Below are 25,317 nucleotides of genomic sequence, written 5' to 3'. Positions count from 1 at the left end.
TAGGCGGGATGTCCGGTTGCATGGAGAGGGGGATAAGGCAGGAAAGCTATTGGCCTGGCTGGTTAGCAGGGAAAATCCAACAGGGGCGATTACCCAAATTAAGACCAAGGCGCGAGAGATAGTAGGCACCCAGGAGAAGATTAATGAGGCCTTTGTGATATTCTGTAAAGAAGGGATATGTGAAAGTGGATGTCGAAGATCTTATGGAATCATTACACCTACCAAAGCTATGGGGGGACCAGAGAAAGGGACTGGAATCCCCTATCGAGGAAGGCGATATTCGATGGGCGATCCGCACAATGAGGAGGGGGTACAGTGCCCGGCAATGACTGGTTCCCTGTGGAGTTTTATCCACATTTGTTGGTCTCCTTGCTCCGAAAGGTATATGACGAAGCATTCCGGAGGGGACGCCTTCCGGAATCAATGAGGGAGGCAGTGATTACAGTGATTCTGAAGGAGGGAAAGGACCTGTTGGTTTGTATGGCGTACCGGCCTATAGCCCTTCTAAATGTTGACGTGAAGATCCTGGGGGAAAATCTTGGCAGCTAGGTTGGCGAAGGTTGCACCGCAACTTGTCCATCCAGATCAATGTGGTTTTGTGGGGGTAGGAGTACTTCCGGTAACATTACTCGCTTCCTTCATGTAATGGACCGAGTGAAGTCCCGGAAACGAGAGATCGCAATAGCCTCCTTTGACGCCATAAAGGCGTTTGATTCGCTAGAATGGAAGTCGTTATTTCGGGTGCTAAAGCAATTTGGGTTTGGAGAAAACATTTGCAGGTGGTTGAGTTTATTGTACAATAAGCCAATTGCAATGGTGCGGACCAATAATTAGGTGTCTGATACGTGGGAATTGGGCAGGGGGACAAGGCAAGGTTGTGCGGCTGCTCCGATACTTGGCGCCGTTGGCAGCGTTTCTGCGACAGGAAATGATGGAGGCGGGGATTGAAGTTGGGGGTCTGAGGCATGTAGTTTCATTATATGCGGATGACCTGTTGTTGTATGTGACAAATCCAAGGGTATATCTCCCAGAGCTGCTGCAGATAATGAATAACTTCCGGTTTATGTCTGGCTTTCGTATCAATGTAGATAAATCAGTGCTGTTCCGTCTGGGAGGGTTACGGGATAGTCAACCGGAGGACCTCCCACAGGTGGGAATAAAATGGGAGAGGGAATAATTGAAGTACCTAGGCGTACAGATATTCCACTATGTGGTCGATACGTTTGTTCATAATACTGGGAGGGTGTTATCGAAAGTGGGAGATTCGGTCCAATTCTGAAAGGAACTGGCTCTCTCCCTATAAGATGTTGATCCTGCTGAAACTGCTTTACTTCTTCTCTAATATACCATATGTAGTGAAAAAAGTCTTCTTCGAGATGCTGGATTGTAAGGTGGGAGAGTTGTTATGGAGCAAGGGGAGGAGGAGGGCATCTTTAGCAGTACTACAGAGACCTAGGGCAGGGGGTGGACTGGGCCTACCAGACTATGAAAAGTACATTGTACAAACAAACAAGCAACTGCAATTGGTGCTGCTGTGCGATCAGCTGGGGGGAGGGAGGGAGGGAGCGGGAGTCCTTAAAGGTCTGATAGGCAACTTGCCGCTGAATCGAAGGGGGGGTGGAATTGTTGTGGTACCCGGTGGGGGATAAGGGGAGGTCTGTGGTGTTTGAAGCGGTAAGAGAGACGTGGGAGAAGTATGTTAGCAAGCGGGGATCCAGGATGCTATATGATGGGGAGCTTCCATGGGGAATGGACCGAAAACTCTGTCAGGCGACCGGAGGGGCAGGAATACAGAGGCCCAGGGAAAAGGGCTGTGACACAGTGGGGGGATTTGTTTGATGGAGGCAAACTGCTTACCTATAAAGAATGGTGTTTGAAGTTTGGGCTCCCGCAGGGCCTGTTATTGGTGTATGGGGCGGTGGTCCAGAGGCTGGCGGAAATGTGGGAGGGAATTCCGGAAGAGCCGGAAGCTAGCCCATTACTGCAGATACTGTTAGACCAAGCAGGCAGCTGGGCACAGATCTCGCGGATCTACAAAGCCCTACGGGGAGGGGAAAGTGAGGGAGAATTGAAGGTAAAGGTGAAATGGGAGGCAGATCTGGGATACCAGATATCGGAAAAGGAGTGGGCATATATATTGGAATTGGTCCGGAAGGTGTTGCGCAATGCCCGGTTTCAGCTGATCCAATTTAACATTACACACAGCACATATGTGACCCCGGTCAGGTTGCGGGCAATGAATAAGGACATGTCGGATCAATGTCCTAGGTGTGATAGAGGCCCGGCGGTATTCTGGCATATGATTTGGGAGTGTGGAATAATAGCAGGGTATTGGGATAAGGTGGTTCAAGGGGTGAACGATCTGTTGGGGACCAAGTTAGACGGAATCCGAGAATATGTATTTGGGGACTTCTCCCAGGGGGGAAGAAGCACAAAGTAAGAAACAAGATGGTCTGATTTCTGCTGTTTCTCGCCAAACGTCGGGTGGCAATAGAGTGGCGGGCTGATGTACGCAGGTTGGGGATAGCGTAACTGACTATGCTGCAGAGCACGGAAACCTTGGAGGAAGGGGAGGTAGTGATGATTCACTAGACCCAAGTGTTGAATGACTTGTCTAGAGATAATAACTTGAGGCCACCATGAAGGACTTTGCTGAGTGGGTGATGGAAGTGGAGGAGGGAGATGGGGTCAAGTGGTTTCAGGGAAGCTCCCATGGACTCTGCCCAGCCTCAGGGGGACTACTGAAGATGCATGATCGCCTACCGTCGATTGTGGAACACGATAAAAGACTCGAGCAAAGTAACTTGCATATATGAGTTGGGGAGGGAGGGAGCGTGGGGATTTGAGGGTGTTATGGTTTTTGTTATTGGAAAAATGCTAATAAAGTGTTTTAAAAAAGAAAAAACGGTATGACTCATTACAAACAGTCAGTGGAGTTGACACCTCCCCAGAACTAGATTTTGGAATACCAGATCGTGCTGAACATGTAGATGCATCTTACAGATCACTATTGTCCAGGGTAATTGATTTCCTGGGATGGAGTAGACAGCTCCTGTATTTGGACATGACGACCTGACAGACATACTGGAGAAGGTGTGGTGTACGTGGGAGGAACATCCAGTCGAAAGAACGTTACCAGGGGTAAGTAACTTGTTCTTCTTGAGAATAACAATGATCAACATGGGGTAATATCTCTGTGGGAATATATGTATAGTGCATTGCTGTTGTATAAAGATCAGATTGAGAAGAACCACCGGCAGTGGGTGGCAGAAACAGGGGGGGGGATCTGATGCCCATGGCCAGAGCAGTGGACTAATGATGGGGGGAATATTAGAACACATGTCCATAAAAGAGCAGAGATTTTGGACTAATAGAAAATGGTAGAAGACAATGAGTGCAAGTCCCAGTGTGATGGCAGCCCTGCCCTGAGTGTAGTAAAACCAACAGCGCCAGATGGAACACAGCCGCACCCACCCCGAGGAGGGATTTACCTGCTCGCCACCCTCCCAGCTACGGGGTATACAAACCCAACATATGTGCCTTCACCCGCCACGGCAACCCGCCCCCCCCCATATCAAACAACACCTAACACTGCAACACCGCAGGATAGCAAGCTGCAAAAAGAGTTACGGGAGGTGCTAGAAACAGCACAAGTGGAATTTGCACGGTTGATGTTCCTCAGGGAAGAGGGGGCAAACCAAGGGGTGGCTTGGACGAGTGGAGAGCTGGAGATATTTTGTTTAGGCGGGACAGCACTGCAATAAAAGATGTGCATATTGAGAAGGGGTAGGGGAACGACAAAGGAGCAAAGATTGTTAGTTATGGGACTGTGAGGTCAGGCGCGGATGCAGACCGAGATCTGCGTGAAGGAGAATGTGACACTGTGGATGAGTTGGCGGATGAAGAAGTGGTGCGGGAGACACCAGAAACTACACCTAGAGTAGAGAGCGTGTGTCCTCTGCAATTTAGGTGTGGGCGCGTAGCAGTGGTCAGGAAAAAGGGAAGTGACTGTCGAAGAACAAAACAAGGAATGGGCACGCAGTTGCCACTACTGCATAAAAGCCCTGGGAGGGCACTGTATGTACCCTGGTCACAGATGGATAAGCACAACTTGATTAAAGCACTCCCGCCCCTTACTGCAGGGGCTGTGAAGTGGATATATGCATTTGAGGAACAGACCTGGGTTACCTTCAGCTGTGGCAGACATAAAAAGCTTGCTTGTGACAATAGTGGGAGATCAGGCTGGGGATGTTTGGGTTAAGGCTGGAGACCAGGAGTGAAACTAGATGATGATGCTGCACATGATGGGGCACCCTTTAACAATATCAGAGCGCAGGTGTGGGATGCACTGAGGCGGGCATATCCCAACACACCGGACTTGCAGTACACAACAGGGGATGATGAAGACCCTGCTCGGTACATTTTGAAAGTACAGGAGATGTGGTGAAAAGAGATGGGAGACCAGTGGGACTGATCAGTTCCTCTTTTCTATTTTGTCATTAAAAGGGGATTGCCCAAAGAAGTACAGAAGGAGCTTGAACAGATAGTGGGTATAGAAGAAAAGGGGTGGGCTGAGATGCATACCATAATTATAAACTATTGTAAGCGCATTAAACCGAGAGAAAAAGAAAACGCACAAAGGTTGCAGGCTGAGGAAGCGAAACTGGTGCAGAAGAAATTGGCAAAATAGCAGTTGAAGGAGCAGTGATGGCTATTACTCAAAAACCGGCTTGGCAGGTGGCAGTGTGAATGGTCGCAAGTATAGCGGCGCTCTGGCCAGACAGAGGACAAGGGCAGTGAAACGGTGGGCCTCAGCCACAATACCCTGAATGGTATCAAGTAAGTCAGCAACGTGATGGAGGGGAGTTTCAAGAGGGCAGAGGTAAATTTGAAGGATGGGGTCAAGAGGGGGAGCGGGACCAGTTCAGTGTTGGGATTGCACGAAGTGGGGTCACTTTACAAGGGAATGCAGAAGGAGGATGGGACCGGAATACAATCAATATACCCCTGCTGGGCCAGGGCAACAACAGTGACACTTCCCTGCACTACTGTTGGCCACATTAACACCATACGAAATCCACCAGGCATACACACAGTAACCACCGCGACCCCCACAAATGCAACAACTCCACCCGGCACCCCAAACCAGACTGCACCACTGAACCAATCATATGGCACTCCTGTGCTCAGAAACAATGCGGTCCCCAGTGGGACAGTGGCAGCATATCTGGGCGTGAGCATTTTAGGAATTCACGTTCCCGGGTACCAACACATATCCTGATTAGGACAGCCCACAGAGAGCTCTAGCATGCCCGGTCCTGACCAGGACTACCCACCCTGACTAGGAAGCCTTGGTGGGTGCAGATATGGGTAATAAACAGTTAATCTTTATGGTCGACACAGGTGCCACCAAATCATGCATTAGTGACAGCAATTTCCCATTATCAGATGAAACTCTCGACATGCAGGGATTCTCTGGGGCTCTAGCAACGGTTACATATACAGAGGAGGTAGCTATCAAGATAGGAGAGAAAGTGGTGCGTCCACCCTTAATATACTCTAACATCCCCAGTAAATTTACTGGGACGTGACCTCAGCGAATTGAATACGACCAATTATTTCACAGATCAGGGAATATGATATGATTGGTTATTTATAACACGCTTAATACCCAGAGTTTTCTAAGCGTGGACCCGGGGATCGAACCTGTGTTGCTCCGTCTAGTCTTGCTTACAAGGCGAGCATGTTGCCCCTGAGCTATCCTCCTGAGAATAGTATGTGCTACCCCAGGAATGTGTGCCATGAAGTCAATGGTGAATATACATGCATTGGGAAAAGGATCGTTGCAGTGGGAACTGATTCTGATAGGTTCGAGCTGCGCACTGTATTATGTCTTGAGCCAACTGTGCCCCTAAAAGAAGTGCCAGATGCGGAATCGTTTGTGGATCGAGTTGATGATGGAGAAATTGTGCTGGCCATTTTCATCCCCTGTAAGATAATTTTACAGAATCGTAAAGTGCATTGTCTATTGATGTTCCTCGCCACCCCGGCCTCCTTCAATGAGAAAGATTTAGAGCAGGTCCCAGAGATGTTGTGGACAACCAGTACCCACAATGTAGGGCTTCTATAGGGAGTAGCCCAGTGAGAATAGCCCTCAAGCCAGGTTCAGTGTTTTCCCCAAGCAAAGCAATATCCTTTATCCATAGAAGCCGAGGGAATACGAGACACTATTACTTTTCTCCTATATCAAGCGATAATTGTCCCTTCCACCTCCCCACACATCTATATATCGGATAAATGCAAAAGGGGGGAGATGATCCAAGATCTCCCCCCTTCTCCCTCCTAAATCTACATTTTACAGGCCTAATTTCCTGGAGTTCCTGACCCTGCAACCATTTTGTGCAGCATCCCCAAAAAAGTGGCACACTTCACTGTTGTCGATTTTGAAGAATACTTTCTTTTCCATACACTTGCATCCAGACTCGCAATACCTCATTGCTTTTACGCATGACGGAATGCGGTTTGAGCATACAAGATTACCACAAGGGTTCTGCGATTCGCCTAGTATCTTTAACGAAATTGTACATGGTGATTTGGGAAACATTCAGGTGCCCCGTACTATTATCCAATATGTGGACAATCTGCTGGTGTGCAGTGACAATGAACAACAGTGCAGAAGGGACTCTGCCACTCTGCTGCAGTTGTTAGCCTATAGAGGGTATAAAGTAGACAAGGCAAAGTTGCAATATTGCCGTCCGGAAGTTCTCTACTTGGGGCAACTGATCTCTGTCCACGGAAAGAAAATCAAACCAGAGCATGCTGCATCAGCGTGCAGAGCCCTCCAGCCAAAAAACGGTTGTCAAGGAAATGCAGAAGTCCCTGGGGTTGCATAACTACTGCAGAGCGTGAATCCTACATTACTCTGCATATACTAGGCCCCTGTTCCAAAACCTCAAAGAGGCACAAAAGAATGACAACAAAATTGTCAGGATAGAGAACCTGCTCACTAGCTTCAATTAATTGAGAGGGGTCACTTCTAATGCTCCGGTGCTAGCAACCCCCGAACTCAAGTTCTATCTTTTTTCCCATTCTAGTGGTCAAATGATGACTGCGGTACTCGCGCAGAAAAGCACCATGGACCACAAGCCATTGGCCTATTGCAGAGGAGTGCTAGACTCAATCATGCAGTGCCAGTTCCCTTACGAACAGGCGCTTGCTGCTGCTGCTGCTGCATTTGCAACTGAAAAAAGCTCCACAATTGTCATGGGATGTTCAGTAACTTACATGGACCATGCCGTATTTGTCATCCTTGAGCGATCCAAATCAACACTGACCAACTGACCACACAGCGGGTGTCTGCATACGAAACCCTGCCACTTTCCTCACTGAACTGATGAAGACCTGTCAATGAATGACTGCATGACGTACGAGGGAGGGGGGACATACCCAAAGCAAAAGGCAGCCTGCTCGAGGGGGGCGGGGGTCTCTTTATTGACTGGTCAGTTACTATTGAGTAGGGGACTGAATTGAGGCATACTGGGGTGGCAGTTGTCCGCCTGGTAGACAGAGTATGAAGTGATTGTGCAAAAAAGGCTTCCCATGCACTAATCGGCAGAACTCGTAGAACTTTTTGAAGCGCTTCTAGTGTCCCAAGGTTGCTCTGTGACTATTTGTCTCAGCCTATGTCACCACAACGGTGCATTGCAGGCTGGCACAATGGGAGAGGAGAGTGTTTAGAAGGGCTGACAAGTCTCCGGTACAACATGCAGCATTATTGGATCAACTAATAGAGGCACTTTCCCAGCCCTCCAAGATAGCAGTGGTGAAATGCACCACCAAGCACAAATGACAGTGAAGAGGTCTCACTCTGTAACGCCACTGCAAACGCAGCAGTCAAACAGCAGCGTATCTCCCTGTGCCAGCTGTTTCAGAATATACAGTGTTAGCACAGGGAAGAGTGCAATTTCCTGAATCCTACAACTCGTTACCAATTGCACACATCATTGAATTACAGGGCCGTGCACCACAGGAGGAGAAGGGGCTGTGGCAAAAAGGAGGATGTAAGCAGTCCCGACAGACTTATTATGGCAGCAAGAAACGACAGGCAAAGCAGTAATGCTGCATGAGTTGCTGCTGGTCGCTTTCGACCAGCTGCACCATCCATCTCATGTGTCGAAACATACTGCCACTGATTTACTGCTTTGTCCCCAATCTGCAGGAGATGCTGACTAAAATGGTGATTAACTGTACCACCTGCCAATCTCGCAGTACTGGCCACACACTGAGAAGTATTTGAGGTAAGATCCCACTTCTTCAATGAGCTGTTCAAGGAAATAACGGCATCGGAAGCATCCAATGTACACAATTAACCACACCCAGACCAACAGGGTCGTATAACAGATAAACGGTCTCTTAAAGAGCAAATTGTCAAAGCTGTGCACGACGTTAAAAAAGAAGTGCTTGCCCGTGGCCTTGTTTAGCATGCGCACGCAGCCCTGTAAGGATCACCATTTATCGCCCCAGGAGGTGGTAACAAGACGGCGAATGCACACTCCCCGATCTCCTGTCAGAAGAGCTTCAAATGCTCCCAGGGCTGTGTCCGTTCTAGGGGATGAGTTCTGTGATTACCTTTCTGCCTTAACAAAAGCCATAAAATGTATTTCTCAATAGATATCACCACCACGGTCTGGGGATCCAACCAGCGCAGCATCTACCTCGGTGACGTCACCATCACTCCAGCTCTTCCCAGGAGACAAGATTTACGTGAAGAACTTAGTCTGCAGATGGAGTGAGCCTAGATACACTGGTCCCTTCACTGTTGTCTACTTTAAGGAGCTGAAGTATTGGATACATATCTCTCTATCTTTGTGTGCCTCATGGATCCCTTTCCTCCATTGAAATAATGCAGCTGCATTCTAATGTATTTGGAAAAGAGCAATATGTACGTTCACCAAGACACTCTGATATTCCCACGTTTTTCTCTCCTTATGCTTGTCATGCATTGTGTCGCTGGACTGTTTGCGCTGTCTGTTAGCCACAATCCTATGTTTAGGAGGTAGTTTTATATGGGGAGAGAATATAAAAGGGAGGGGTACGGGGGAAGTTGAATACTACTATTTTTTAATTGTCAATATTTTTAATGTCTCTTATGAAAATGGCAACAAAGCTGTTATGACAACTAACAACCTTTACAAACAATGCTACGCAAGAGCAAATGGGAAGTTCACTACACTGACGTTGATGCTCTTTCCTAATTCGTTTTTTAATATTACTGCAAATTTGGATTTTTCACACTGTATTAGATTTCGGTGCTTCAAAAGAAAAAAGCAAAGTACAACGTGTATAGGGGGTTATGTTTAGTTATGATAGATGGTGTGCACTACCCAGAATTGAGTTACAGTTGGTACGCAGACATGAGCTTGGTGGGGAAAAAGAGGGTTAATGGGAGCTGTTACATTTGTTCATTGATACCACACGTGTTCGGGGGGTGGGGGTGGTGGGGCAAGGTATCTATGCCACAAGAAATTCTGCTCTTCAGTGTTTGGGCCATCTGACTTTATGCAGTTTGCGAAGCACTTTCCAGGCACGGAGCATACAACTCGTGATGATGGACCCAGGCGAACTGCAGCGTGCCCGCAATCCCAGAAGCAAACAATGTTTACAAAGACCATACCTAAAGTTGGAAGGTGTACGATTTGGCAAACAGGTGGCAAGAAACAACTACAATGAGCTGCATGGCGGTAGACCTCGTGGGGTTTGGAGAAGTAGTGGAAAAGTTGAATGCAGTGTGCCAAGAATACTGGAATGAGCACGTGGTGAAACTCGCATGGATCAAGGGGTTGGAGAAACCAGTAAAAGTGCAGAAGCAAGGAGAATATGAACTGTGCTTCTATAATGAGGGAAACCGTGGGGTGCAACAAAACATTATACATCCCAGACCTCAAAAAAGGACAGCAGCAGTGATGGACAATTATTGGGTCTGTGGCCAATAGGCGTTTCTGCACCTCCCTCCTCCTGGAGGGGCACCTGCTCGCTGGCCTTATTGCACTTAGCTCTCCTGGTGGTCCCAACACTTGATAGAGGGACCGGAGGGCTTGTCTCCCTCGACTGGACCAGTGTTTGTCCCCACCACAATTCCCCTGCAGCGGCCCATATTCCGTATCCTGCCAGAGAAGGATACGAAAGAAAAATTGCAGAGAAAGCGGAGATCCAACTCCCTGTCCCAAGATTCCCCACAATTGCTCAAGGAAATACCAGAGCACTACAGACTGTATAATAAAGAAGAGACATTTTTTGCATCCTTGTGATTGCCTGGAGTACAAGCAGCTGCCAATGCCAAGTGGCTCCAGATTGTCCGCTGGGAGGTGATACAGTTGGCAAATAACACCAAACAAGGTCTCCATGCTATAAAGATGGAGATGCGGGCAGTAAGGTTGATGACGTTGCAGAACCGCTATGTGCTGAACTTGCGTACAGCAGTGGAAGTCGGGGTCTGCAAAAAGATCAGCCATTCATGTTGCACCTACATGCCCCCAAACGACGCCGACAGTGGGTCTCTCATGCATTTAATAGAGGCCTTACACACCCTTGGCACCCACATGCAAACAGATGCTGGTATCCAGAGAAGTGACTGGTTCAACAACCTTTTCTCTTGGGCACCATCATGGATGGGTGCGATAGTGAAACTACTGGCACCAATGATCGTGTTCATGTTGGTAATCTTCTGCACCTGCTAGATGGGAATACGATGCTGTGCCAAAGCAATGCAATGATGGTTTCAATTGGGATAAAGGGTGCCCTTGGTCGAACAAAAGACAATCCGGTACAAACAGATGACCCTAATGTAACCTGCATGGATGCAATAAAACGTCTCCATCCCCTAGGCGCCATCACTGCTCCCCCGCCAGACCCAGAGAATTATGAGGAACAATGGGTTGACCTAGCAGGAGACAGGGGGGAGGGGTGGAGAGGTTAGAGGGGCAGGTGTATAAATGACGTGTACCCCAGAGCAGTATGCGCAGACAAGGGGAAAGTTTACGATACATGTGCAGAGCATGGGTACCAAAGGAGGGAGAACCCGCTGTATGTGGAATCGCAGAGATTGGAAAGGAGGAAAATGGAGGAGGAGGATAGAGAAAGGCTTGCCTAGGAGTTAGTTAATGTGGGATTAACAAAAGGGGGGAATGTTGGGAAGCGGGGGCGATCATACCAGGCCCCCAAGAGGTTCCAAATGCGGCAAAGACCTAAGAGTGTGTTGTAGATAGTTGGGGAGGCTAAGGGGGGTAGGGGCGTGCCAGCAGGAGCTATATGATGGATAGGTTATGTGACTGGGTGTGGAATGCACTGGTGAAACGAAACGTCATCTTGGAAAATGGCAGCCATCTTGAAATTGAGGCCTGGCGCTGCGCTGCCACCAGGACAGTAGGCCCAGGCATAGAATATAGAGATGTGTGTAAATGCAGCAGCGGGTTGCAGCCTGTGCAACAGTGGGGAAAAGACAAATCTGTGGGGTTTCATAAACTGCTAATTGTCTCATACTATTTGCATGTGTAACCCAGAAAGAATTCGCCCTGCAAGGCCATGAGGTGGCCGAGAGCTCCCTGTGCACAGTAATCCCACGAGAAGGAGGGTACAAGCCTCCGACCTACCCCAACCTAAACTCTTAAGACAGTGTCCAGATGCCCCTTTTCCAAGGGTTTAGGTCTACTTGGTCGAAAATATTTGACCTTTTCACATTTGACCGAATTCTTTTTGGGCGTTTTTTGCGCATATGTATATTTAATTCAATTTGACTCTATTTTGACCGAGAAAACGATCAAAAAAATTCAGTCAAAAGTAAAATGTGAAATGTTTTTCGAACAAGTAGGCTAATAACCTCCCAAGACCCCATCATTCCAGAGTACCAGCCAGCCCAAGACCACAAAACTGTCAGAACAACCATTTCTGAGAAAGATTGCAGCAGAATATCCTGGGCACGTGTGATTTGTGCAGTGAGGTGCCATGGAGGGAAAGTAACACATTTAAGCCTGGGATGGGAAGAGTTGGAATGGCGCTGACGCGTCTGGATTCAAGCTTGGGTTTGTAAGATAGTGTGACCTCGAAAGTATCCTCTATGCCCATGTCTGCAGTAATAGGTGCACATTAGGCCACAGATAGGGCATGCTATGATTTGTGCTTTTAATTGGCAATTGGGGACTGCAAGCCCAATGACGTGCAAGGAAGAACCCCACGTGGAAGAAGATGGACAGGAGAGACTGGGGCCAATGACCTGGCGTCCCATATGAAGTTGGCCGCCTATGTGTAGGGTTGTACCAACCAGCTATGTCGATATGTAGCCTATGTAATGTACATCAGCTGTGACACTCCTTAACTTTATAAACTATTGTCCATGTTAATTTTGTCTGAGCGCTCCGTAGTAGCAGAGTCCTTTGCTGGTGGATCTTTTGTCTTCTTTATGGAAATAAACCTTGTTCTCCTTGTGGGAGTTGTGCTTTGCCTTTTTTCCCTAGTGGGTTGTATTTTGTGTGAGCGTTGAGGGGATTCTCTACAAGTTGGTCAAACATTGTCTAAAGCGAAAAAAACACTAACAACACAGCATAATGTTAAATTACTCTGCTTGGCAGAAGCAAAGAGGTGAATGCAAGGCTGTAAAAGGGTGAAACCTGCTGATGGTGATTATTCCCAAAAAGTTGGTTGAACTCCCATTGCAAAATCCACAAGGAGGAACGTTCTAATTCTATCCTGAAGGGCATTTTGGTTGTTGACGCTGCAGAAAGACAAGACTGGCAAAGATGCTGCCCTTCTGAAAGGTGAATGTTCAAAGGAAGAGTGTCTTGCTTACTTGGAAGTGTTTAGGGGCACTGAAAAGTTGTTAAAAGTCACAAAAGTACTAATTGCTGAAGTTGTGTTCATGTTTTTGGTTGTCTGTGGATTTAAAACTTCAGAAGCACAGTTGAATGTGGAACACTATGGGGCAGGCGAGTAGACCTGCATGGTGAATCATTGCAGATGTTAATCTGGTCCTCTCCAGGCTGGACTACCTGCAACAGCCTCTACCTCGATCTGCCCAACTCATCCATTCGTCCCCTTCAATTTATCCAGAATAGGACTGCAAGACTTATCCTTGATTTCAAGCCCAGGGACCGCCTCTCTCCAGCCCTAAAATCTCAAGATCCTCTGCATCAGCCACAAGGCTTTCTGGGACCCGCTACACCAAACTCGCTCTCCCTAAATACCTCCCTGCTAGAGCTCTTCGCTCTTCTAGTTCCAACTCTCTGCATATCAGATGCTTTTCCAAGTAGTGAGTTGGGGGTAGATCTCTCTCCATCGCAGGTGCCTCCCTCTGGAATGGCCTCCCTGCTCATCTCAGACTTGAGATGGATCTGAAGTTATGGAAGCTTCTCAAGACCCTCCTTTATTTCTTCCTCCTTCCCTCCGCCTGCTAATTTCCCACTGCCTCTTATTGACTGGCTGCCTGGTTCCTTCAGACTCTTACAATGCACCATTACCTCCTTCACCACCCTACCCCTGCACTTGATCTCCCCTGACCCAAATCCCCCCCTCCCACCCCTGAAACCCTCTTCCTGCACTTGCCCTACCAGGCCCGCTCCTTCTGCACTAGCCTGGATTGTTCGTGGACCCCTTCCTCTGCACTCTATCCCCCACCAGTTGCCTTACTCTGGCGAGAGCGCTCATACAATCTAAATTGGATTATTGCAACAGCCTTTATCTAGGAGCAAACAAAACCATCTTAAATAAACTCCAGATCATGCAAAATAACGCGCTCAGAGCAGTGTTGAACATTCCCAAAAGAGAGCACATATCGGAAACCAAGAAAGCACTACAGGTGGCTCTCTATACATGACAAAATGAACCTAAAAACTATCTGCCTTACTCATAAAGCGCTTAACCGCCAAGCCCCCCCCTATCTCACAGATAAATGATCATGGAAGGTTCCCAATAGAATCACTAGATCATCCAACATACCATGTCTGGCGGCGCCCAGATACAATCTAAAAAGAGCTGGAGGCTCCAGCTTCCCAGTATTAGCCGCCCAGCTCTGGAACACTCTCCCTCAGTATATTCAGACTATACAAACCTTCAACAAATTCAGAAGCCATATTATCACATGGATACTCAACAAAACATAAAATGACAGCTCTTGATACCACCGACCGTTAGGAGGTCGGTATAACTAGTATGTGCTATCCATCCTGTACTACTGCTATGTCCTATGTATAATATGTATAATGTTTAATATGTATATATGTACCATTGTAATTTTCCTGAATGCGCAAACTGTATTCTTATACATAACTGTATATGCTATGTCTTGTAACCATTACTATCCTCTAGTGCCCAATTACCTCCGGGTCAGGTGCGTGATATAAATAAAATAAACAAACAAACTCTCTGCCTTCCTTGGCTCTGTCCACCAGGCCTCCCCTGGCGCTTACCCCTCAGGCCCCTAAACCCTGTCCAGCTCCCCCCTCTCTTTTGCAATTTCTTATTACTGCACTTGCATGATCCAAATGTCACAAGGCCTAGTAGAACCGTTTTTTGTCTTGTCATCCCTGTTCCCCTCCCCCCACCCCCCTGTTGCCTTGCTGCGCCTTGAACCATATTGTTCATAGGCGCATCATAAAGAACCAATGATTATTCGGGTGTGTGAGAAACCTGAAGGTGTCTCCCTATCTCTCTGACAAGTGCCCAGGGATCTGTCATCCAGGTGGCCAGTAATATCAACAAACGAATTAGCAAGGTCAGGTCGATCTCTGCTGAAGAGTAACCACTGCTACACCCTGAGTGGGTAACCCCTTGTGTGGGTGGTCACAGAATTCTCATGAAAATGTTCTTCTGCACAAAAGGGTTTTATTTTGAAGTGCAGTGGTGTATTAATACATTGGTATTTTTCAAAAACATAGGACATTCACATTTGAGGACATACAAAGTATAGTACCCAAGTACAAATGATGAAGTAGTCAATATTTGTGACATCTACTTGTACAGTTTGTTCATTCTCTATAGGTTCCTTGGGAAGGAAGCTTGGAGACTTCAGTGGAATCATAGACACGTAGAGGGCCCATAGAGTGTGGGCATAATCAAGAGTTGAACAACAACATATAATACATGTCAACACGACAGTGTTTCGGCCATTTTGCGTGGAGCTAGGTGAGCTCTAATGGTGTAGGCCTTCATCAGGACAGGAGTGTCTTTACGAGTGGTGGGTCATATGTGGTCTGTAGGAGTGAAACGGACAAAGAACGTGTCAGAATGTACGTGGTCAGCAAAAGATCTAGCAGAGAGAAGTTATTAATACTATGTAAGGCGGATGCCGGTGCTTACCGAATCCGAGGAGCTTAGTGGCTCAGATTAAGAGGTGGAAGGATCCACTTCTTTAGGATGCAGTCGTCATCTTGTTAACGGGCCCGGTCACGCCTGTCGGGGGATAAGGAGGTAGGATTACTAAATGGCGCCCCAACGGTGCGGTTCCTCTATTAGCCCATAGTTGGTGTGTGAATAGGGAGGTGGTGGTGTAGGTCTTAGCAGATTTGGTGAGAGTAGACCTAGTGGTGGTCCCACTAAACGTGGAGTGCGCTTAAATGGGATAAAAAGGGCTTCTGTGGAATCGCAAATGCCATTTATCAAGTGCACAGAGAAATTAGTGCAAATCTGTATTTAATACAATTTGATTAAAAAGAGTGCCCCTTCTCAACGGGCCTGGGGGAAGGGTGGACCGTGATCTATGTGGGCTGTGCAAGTTCTGGATTACGGTGCCACAACACGTGTCATGCAGCATATGGTGTAGGTGGCACGAAGGGCTATGGGTGTTTAAATGTGCAGAGTCATACTGTTTAGAGATTCCTTACAGTGAGGGTAGGCCTACCAGTTTCTATGCATAAAGCCGCGTGTAGTAGAACTTACCTATTGCCAGTGCATTCAGCTGCCAGGATCGTTGAAGCAGCAGTGTGTCCCTATAGAGAATGAACAAACTGTACAAGTAGATGTCGCAAATATTGACTACTTGATCATTTGTACTTGGGTACTACACTTTGTATGTCCTCAAATGTGAATGTCCTATGTTTTTGAAAAATACCAGTGTATTACTACACCACTCCACTTCAAAATAAAACCCTTTTGTGCTGAAGAACATTTTTATGAGAATTCTGTGACCACCCACACAAGGGGTTACCCACTCGGGGTGTAGCAGTGGTTACTCTTCAGCAGAGATCGACCTTACCTTGCTCATTCGTTTGTTGATATTATTGTACTGACCTGGGCAGAGCAAGGCAGTAACCAGGTACCCTTCCGAATACTAGTTATCCAGGTGGCCAGGACACAGCCATATCTATTGGATCCAGTTCCTGGGGGTGGACCAGTGAGGGAGGATCAACTGGATGGGGGGGGTCCTCGGGGAGTGGAAGTGGGACACCGAAGGGTGAGACTCGGTATCCCCTTCTTCCAACACCTATTCCCCATCCTACCACGTAGCATACTCAAATTCTAAATCCCCCCCCCTACCCCTTTCCGACAGGAACACTTTCGCACAACACAAAAGACAATGGACTAACACCAGAGCCATTTACCTGACATGTACCAACACAAGGGTCAGGCAATTGACCAAAATCACACCCACCTGATGGCCCTTACCCCCTCTCCCCCCAGGGATAAAAGGTGGAGCATGAAGGCACACTACGAGCAAGGCAGACCGCACGATGAAACGGCTATCCCAGTACAGCAATTCAAGAGGAGGAGAAAGGCAGTGAAAACCGAAGGGGTGACAAGGAGAGCAGCGACCTTGCCCTTTCCGACCCAGACCCGCGAAGCCTCCGTGAAAGGAATCTTAAGACCGTGAACAATAGCCAGCGTGTGTTGCAGCAGATGTCAATGTAACATGAAGCCCTCCTTGACTGACAATCGGGACGTGAAGCGACACTACCATGGTACCGTCCTCGACTCCAGAGACCAGAAAAGCCAAGCGGTTCATCACAGGCGGTGAGTCGAGGGAAGAACCGATAAGAAACCAAACTGTGTTGAACTAAACTTTCAAATGGCAAATTGAGGGCAAATCAAAGAACTGTTAACTCCTAAGGGGAAAACCTGCTGCAGAGGGGGCCTGAACCACGTGGGTGCTCATTCGAGAGACTCTGGTTAATTTCCCCATTGTTGAAACTACTGATGCCAGGAGGCCTTCGGAAAGACACAAGAAAAGGTCAAAGTGGTCATACAGGGTATAGCAAAATCCTTTGTACAGTTGAAAGTCTTTGGCCGACAAACTATTGGAATACCGAGGGAAGTAAATACTGCATAATAAGAAAGTAGAAGAAACTGAGAGACTGGCAAATGTGAACTTGACGGAGGGATGGCTGCAGAACTGTGCGAAGCATGATGCCCCGATGATCATTGTGACAAGCGTGAACCCATGGAGGGATGTCCACAGTGGATTGTTTAAAAAGACATTAAGACTTGTGAATGCGAAAGGTGAAATTGTTTTGTACATCAAGCCGTAGTCAACCCGACAGAGGGAGGCAAACATTCTAGAAGGGTCTGAGCCCAGAAGAGGGGCGTTCAGGGGTGAAAAGCCATCACCCAACGACACGTGAATGTAGCAGATGTTATCTTTTTGAATGCAAGCCATAGTGAATCCGACAGAGGGAGGCCAACATTCGAGAGAGGTCTGAGCCCAGAAGAGGGAGACCTAGGGGTGAAGAACCATCACCCTAGTGCAATCAGAAAGGAACCTTTGTTTTATTATTTTGAACCTATCAGGAAGGTTCTAATAGTTGAGAAGGGAGCTGGCGTCTCGTGCTTGGAAAGCTCGAGTGAGCTGTGCTCGCGTGCCCCGCCTTGTCCCGTGCTCAAAAGGTGGGGAAGGGAGACCCCCCCGGTTACCACATCCTGACTTCTCAATTGTGAACACTTCTTTCTTTCTTGTGAATCCTATATCACTCTTTTTGTATTTAGTTGTAAATGATTGGCAATAGGATTTATTTTAGTATAGGCCATTTTATTTGACAAGACGCTACAAGGCTTGCCTTATTATTATTTGATGGTTGTAGGTTGCTCCCATCTTTGATTTAGGTTTAGATTAGGCGTTCTCCCAACCTGCATATACTAAGGATTCAAATAGCTTAAACAGACATAATTGACATGTTTATCAAGTTAAGCGTAATTTCCATTAGGGGAGTTTGGGTATTTACTGAATTGCCACTATCAGTTGGCCCCCTCAATTGAGGAATCTTATGAACTGCTCGTGGCGTCAGGTGTGCAAATGATGACGTTAAGTCTTTCGATATTTGCGTATGGTGATCGAAAAGACTCGGAGAGCAATATAGACTGCCATCATTACGTGTGGTTCTGTCATTTACGATCAGAGAGTGATAAAGTGGCAAACCATTACCATCATTACCAGCTATAAACACACGTATCATTCACAGGGGAGACACTCAAATTCAGTACGGGAGCGGAGGTCAAAATACCGACTTCACTATTGCCAGAAGCTTCTATAGTATTAGATGGACCCACAATCTGAAGTATTTGCGGGCACATTGTACTTTGTGTGGTTGGGTCCATAAGCAGCGCTGTTTCCACATTGTGTTGCGACGTACATACTTGATTTATCAAGATGGTATCTGAGGTGGACGTATTAGAAGCAGGAATTCGTGTTTTCTGCTCCGTGTTTGGAATATTTACATTCTCGGACAAAACCATGTTGTTTTCAATATGCGTAGATATTAAAGGATCAGGTTCACATCTAGGGATACAAAATCCTCGAATATCGCCTGCTGAGTTCTTTCGCTCAGGAGTAAGCGAGGGTTGACCACCTAGGTTTTTTTTCAGGGCAATGGTCGGTGATGATTTTTGAGTCACGGCTTTAAGTAACGCCGAAGCTCGCATGACTACAATATTTGCTGGCATACCTGATTTGTGTGTGTATAAAATGCATAGCATTCATAAATCAGTGCAACATTAGATTGTAGCACACGCGTTATAAACAATTTGTTAAGCTTTAAAGGCTAATCTTCCATTAACCATAGAAGATCTTTTTAAAAGCCCAGTCAGCACTGCTCTTACCATGCACAAGTCAGAAGCAGAATTATTACTTAGCAACCTGCCACGCAGTAACCACTCTAACAGTGGTAACGGCAGACTTTATCAGTGGACTTCAAAAGCGCATGCTTCATGCAGATATGTGTTTCTGGGTAAAAGGGGCGGATCGCAGGCACCAAACGGACCTGCAACACAAACAACAATAGTTGTAATACACGCCCTAATCACTTTTCACAGCTCATGACAGCTCGTTGTAATATGCCCACAGGCAGCAGTCCCATACCAATGTCCGTGTAGAATGAATTTCGTCCGTGAAAATGGAAAGTCCACACAAGCAGGGAGAGACGATCGTTCACAGCCACACAGCAGTAACAGCAGACTTTATCAGCGGACTTCCTACCTATACAGTTTATTAAAAACCCTTGAACTGTGATCATTTGTGTCTGTCTTTACTGTTGCCACAATGAGTTCCTCACAGGGGAAAGCAGAAGTGCTGTGAAGTCATCCTGGCAAAGACATAAATCATTGAGAAGAGCGAACAGAGGTTGGGTTTCTTTGAATCTGACAAGGAACTGTATTTCATCTTTAACATTTATAAGTTGTGGCAAAGCAGCTTGACCTGGAACTTCATTGATGCTATTTAATTAAGTGGAAAATCATTGTTCAAGGAAGAGACATCTTTCTTTTGGTTGATCGGTTGGCAGAACTTTCTTTTGACACAGTGAAGGAGCCAAGAACCGAATTGAAACTTTATTGTGTACCCCTATTTCCTTGTTTCTTTTTGTTGAACATTGAAACTGAATCTAACTTGAAACCTGGGGAGGCGGAACTCGCTCAGGCTACCAAGAAACTGAATATATTAGAAGTACAATTGCTGATCTTGTTGTGAATTGCCATATATTTTCTTGTCTATTTTGTTTAAGTGGGAGTTCCAGATATCCCTTGTTGGAGTGTTTCCTTTAGTTTTTGAAAGGTAGGGAAATCCTTGTCGGGGTAGCGATGGTGAGGCGTTTGTTCAAACTTATAATTCAATACAATGGCACAATTTGAGAAATCACCCAAAAGTTGTCCGCCTCAAATTTCTGACCCCTCACAATTGGTCTGGAGTGCTCTCGCCAATTCTGGCACCACCCTTGGTGGAAAGTCAGACATGCAATGTTTGTGTTTTTTCCTACATATAGGCACTCCAGAGGAAACATGCCAGGAGACAATTTGTGATAAGCACCAGCAGATGAGCAAGCATTATATGGGGAATGTAGCCAAATGGATTACACAAGGAAGTGAATAATTGTGATGTGGACTGCAAAACATTCTGAGGCAGCATGGACAGAGTGTAATGCTAGAAGTAATTAGCAAATATTCCTGCCATCTCTTTTTCTCATATAGGGGAGGATTTCTGTACAGTACAGGCAGACCTGCTTTCCTGGTGTATATCCAATGTGTTGGATGAGGATGAGTAACCATTCATTGAAATGTATTATAAATGTAATGGGCCATGGAAGGAGGAGAGCCGAAGCCTCTTCCCTTCACCCCTTGTTCACAAATTTCGCTGTGTTTTATTTATGTGAACCATATCCAAGCTAAAGGGGGGGGGTGGGTTTGTATTTTCTGGCTTTATTTTAAATCAAAGTGAGTTAAATCAGGAAAAATGTAGAAAAGTAACAGCGGATGGATCAGTTCCCGGATGCTTTACAATGGTAGAAATTGATAAGGAAACAGAGTGAGGCAGGTAGTGGATGGGAAAGGGGGGAAAGATTTGGAGATAGAACATTAGGTGAACAAGGGCCCAAACTTTGGACCACTCTTAAATCCAGCATAGAGAAATTAACTGATTGACCTAATACTGTAGAGTGGCCTTAGATTGAGAACTGTTTAACTGGGTGAAAGAGAAAACTTGTCCCGCATGGACTCTACCCTCGATACAACATAAAATCCCTGGCATGCATTAGGTGCCCCTCCTTTGTCTCTGTTTCCGCATCTCTACCCTTAACCTCTGGTCCCACCCAAACTGTTCTGATTAATCAACTCTGTGGTTGACCCTCCCTTAAGACTCAAGCCACTCCTTTGCCAGTGCCAGTTGACCTATTTATGGTTACGTATCTACTTTGCTTTTTTGTCCTTTCATTTAGAAACTTGCACTACATACAAAAGTGTTCTGAAGAGGCAGTGCAGTGCTGTTCATGCTCTACATAATACTACTAAATAAAAGCAGATCAAATTTAACCAGTACAGATCATTTTTCTAAACTGCTACATGGTATTTTTGTTTACCGTAGGTTACCAAAGATGATTTTCTTTCATATGATTATATGCTGTGCATGGATGAAAGTAATCTAAGGTGAGTGATGAATGCCAAATTATTTATTATGTGTTTCAACAATTTGAAGATGTTATTCCAGCTCTCTGCCTTTGCTGTATTTCCTGATTCATCTCTGCTTTCATGGAATATTTTCAAGTGAACGTTGTATTTTGTAAGAGTGTCGAAGAAAGAAGCGGACACAAAAGTGGCATGGTTTTAGTTATAGACTTCTATTTGTGTAAATAAGAAAACGATCCTCACTATCCCCATCTAAGAAGGGGTTCCCTGCCTCAAAACGAATACTAAATGGGTCCGTCAGATTAACCTCCACCGTCCTGTTTCAAAACCTATTTCTATGCCTCACACTACAACTAAAGGATAACTAATAAAGTTCCTTCAGGAGCACGGCGAATTACTCCCTTCTCCTGCTTCTCAGATGGTGTCCAAAAGAATGTTCTCTCAAAATGAAAATGCCAAGTGGAATGACTCCCTTCACCTGGCTCGCGGGTTTCACCCGGTCTTCATGCAACTTCATGTCCAGGAGAATTGCTCCCTTCTTCTGGTGTTGATTTATACAGTTGCCAATAAAACCAGGAGGAACTACTCGAGCGTCCTTGGTGTCTCCAGCACAACTCTCAGCTCAGGACCAGGAGAATGACACTCATCTCTTGGTAATACTTGGCTGTTCCCTTCTCCACTCTGGTCTGTTAGCAAATATCCAAATCTTGTTGGGTCCCAGAACGTTCTCTGGTGGTCCGTGGTTTTCTCTTTCCCACTGTGATGAGGAATATTTCCTCTTATGTTCTTGGCATCTGCTGTCAGGTCACAGACCCTCCTCCATCTCTGGTTAGGGTCCCCAACCCTTCTGGTACTCTTCTTAGGGTTCCGGACGCTTCTGGTGTTCATAGTAGGGTCCCGGACTCTTCTGTGGGGGTCAGTGGGTTTCCGTCTGCCACTGACACGAGGAAGAGGATTCTGGAAGCATGACTGACATGGCTAGGCCCAATAGTTGGTTCACATGCACTGGGCAGAGGGAAAGCTGTTTGAGTGCCTCTCACTCCACATATCGCTGTTTGAGTGCCTCTCACTCCACATATCGCGTCCCTTCTGGGTCCCTTTACCTTCGTGCGGACATCTGTACGTCACTGGGGCTTCCTGGGACCAGAGCACTTCAATGGAGAACTCCCACAGCGGCTCTGTCACGTTCTCCACATCTTCCTCCGGCTGGTCCGCCAGCAGGATTTGAATCTCCTGCTATACCGGTTTCCTCTGACGGCTGCGTAAGACTCCGCTGCCAGGCTTGACACATTTGATAGTCCTTTTATACATTGTATCCACTTCCTCCCATGTGGATTGCAAAAGTTCTTCATCTGTGTTAACGACTTAATCCTCATGCCTCCTCTGGGACACCTCGTAAACAGTGTTAGCAGAGTCAATCTTCATGTCTCCTGTGCTCTTCCTTGTCCTAGTACTATTGGCTTTTTCTCATATGGTACAATAATACATAGGTTTGCTGTCAGTGTAGTGGCTCTTTACCATTAGGGAGGGCTAGGGAATGTCGGGGAGTGACATTTAATGGGCTGTACCCCAGGTAATCGTCCTTGTCCCCAGGGGGGAGTCCGCATTAAACCACTGCTAGGGGGACTATTGGGTAGCGGCCGCATCTCCGTTGCCTCATGGAAAGGGGCTCTCCATTGGGGAGGTTTGACACCCTGTGAATCGTCAAAACATACTGCACATTTTAAATGAGTTCCTATGTCTGTTGTTCATAATAATGTAGAAAACGTATACAATTTTCACTGCAGGAACTCGACTTTACGATTTTACCCTAGCAACATTAAACTTAGTCACCTCTATTGAATTGAACAAGTACTGCAGGGTTTCCAAGTATGTGCTGCTTTGTTGGCGTTCCATGACACTGCCAGATAATACGTTTTAGAAAATCAAATGGCTTTTAAAAAAAATGTTTATTTATGAATCGGCACACAGGAGAGCATACACAGTAACATTGCTTATAACCTCACAGAGCGTGCAAGACATAATATCCCTCCTCCCACCCCCCTGTGTTCCCAAGTGGGCATTGTTCTCGGGCCACATTTGGCCTGACCAGGCGGCGAGAGGTTGCCCAAGAGTGGAGGGCTCTCGCGATCAAGCCTGGCTTATAGGTCAGGGCCAGGTAGTTCTGATCATAGTCTAGGACTGGTGCCCAAATATTGGTAAATCGGTGGAGCAGTCCTGCTTTGGCTGCCGTGACCTTTTCAGCTATCAGAATATCCCAAAGTTTAACCCACCAGAGGGTTATTAGGGGTCCTTCCACAGACTTCCAGGTGCGGGCCACTGTGATTTTGGCAGCCAACAAAAATTGGGATATTAACGTTGCCCTCCTCCCAGTTCTCGGGTAAGAGTCTGGGAGCGGCATCCCTAGGAGGACTTGCTCGGGCGTTAGCAGAATTGCCACTTGAGTGATATCCTTTATGGTGGCAAGGCATTGGGTCTAGAACTCCCTTACCTTGGGGCAAATCAAATGGCTTTTTAATTGCAGTGGGTGTTAGTTTATATTTGTATACAGCCTACCCTCCTGCACAGGACCAACTAATCTACATTGACCTAGCCATACCGAATGGCTTTGCCAAGGCTTTTCAATTTGTTTATTAATTTAGTTTTATAAAACATCACACTGGCTAATTTTTAATAAAACTCCTTCTGATGCCCATTTTTCCAAGGTCAATCGTGCCTAATGAGTCCTAAAACGTAATCTGTCTGAGTACTTGAAATAAATGACTATTTCTCTTTGTGGACATCCGTTGACAGCTTCCTACTTGCCCTTTATTATTTTCTTTCTAGGGACTATCATTTGTATACAGATATTGCACAATTCATGCACCAGCAAGGGTTTTGTTTTTACAGTAAATACAATTAACAAAGCCCGAGCAGACACAGGTTTTCTGTGAAAAGAAATGCTCTTCACTTGGTCACAATCTAGCTTGCATGAAGAATTCTTGCTTGCAGTGGGTCAGTTTTGAAAGAATTACTTTTTACTTGGAGGAGGAAACTAGAGAAGACGTGCCTCTTACTACAAGACTTGGTGTTCTTGCCACACCATCCTGCATTGCAATGGAATAGGACGAAATTACCAACTATAAATTACTGACCCCACCAAAAGACCTAAAACACATACCACGAAAAGTTTGAACTACCAAAAGTTTGAACTTTTCGTCGTATGTTTTTAGGCCTTTTGGTGGGTTTGGTGTAAAGATTTTTAAAAAAAAAGGCTGCTGGTGCCCGCAGCACACCCTACTGGAAAAAATAGAAGAAAAAAAAAAGCCTGGGGCTGCGGGGGAAACCCCTGCAGCTGCCTGAAAAAATAATAAAAGAAAAGGACCCTGCGGCATCGGTTCCCGATCACGGGGAGTAAAAGGGAACTGGTGCCGCAGGGACACAGCGTGTATGAAGGAAAGATAAGTAGGGTGGTGGGGGTTTGTTGGGGGTGTGGGTCGGGGTGTGGTGTGGGTGGGGGTGTGTGGTTATATGGTTTTAGGATTGTTTTGTAATGGATTTCCGCATGGGAAATGTACAAACATTTTGTATTGCGTACATCTCCCATGCGAACATTGCCGTCGCAGGTTATTCAGCCGTGGGAAAATCACACAGATCCATTGCAACATCACACACATTTCCTAATTATACCATCCACTGCAAGTTTTCTGCACGCAAATCCACACAGCACTAGACGGAAGCTTGATTGAAATGTTCACTGAAGGAGCTGTTTCAACATGTACTTAAGACAAGCCAAAATAATCCTACAAACCTGCATAACTGCAGCAACCCCCTTCTAAAAGAGTAACATTTTTAATGCTCGCCGAAATGACGGGTGATTCTCTGTGATCCGCAGCCACAGAGGCAGCGAATTCCACAGTTTGGTGGCTGCCACAGAGTAGGTGCGGCCACCAAAACAGGAGAGTCAAAACC

The 25,317-nt window shown here is 46.4% G+C and overlaps 1 protein-coding gene across 5 annotated transcripts in view; it reads left to right on the top strand.

Moving 5' to 3' along the window:
• Positions 1-25,317, top strand: part of ACP1 (acid phosphatase 1) — a 302,138-nt gene that overhangs the window by 123,596 nt on the left and 153,225 nt on the right. For all 5 annotated transcript variants that reach the window (XM_069606057.1, XM_069606056.1, XM_069606055.1 and 2 more), the window contains one exon: positions 21,326-21,387. In XM_069606057.1, the coding sequence (XP_069462158.1) occupies positions 21,326-21,387 (62 nt within the window). The remainder of the gene's footprint in view (positions 1-21,325; positions 21,388-25,317) is intronic.

The sequence above is a fragment of the Ambystoma mexicanum genome, chromosome 4p (assembly GCF_040938575.1).
Source record: "Ambystoma mexicanum isolate Mex_15411 chromosome 4p, UKY_AmexF1_1, whole genome shotgun sequence".
In the NCBI taxonomy this organism is placed as follows: domain Eukaryota; kingdom Metazoa; phylum Chordata; class Amphibia; order Caudata; family Ambystomatidae; genus Ambystoma; species Ambystoma mexicanum.
Note: the sequence above shows the minus strand (reverse complement) of the source record. Positions and strands in the feature narration are given on the sequence as shown.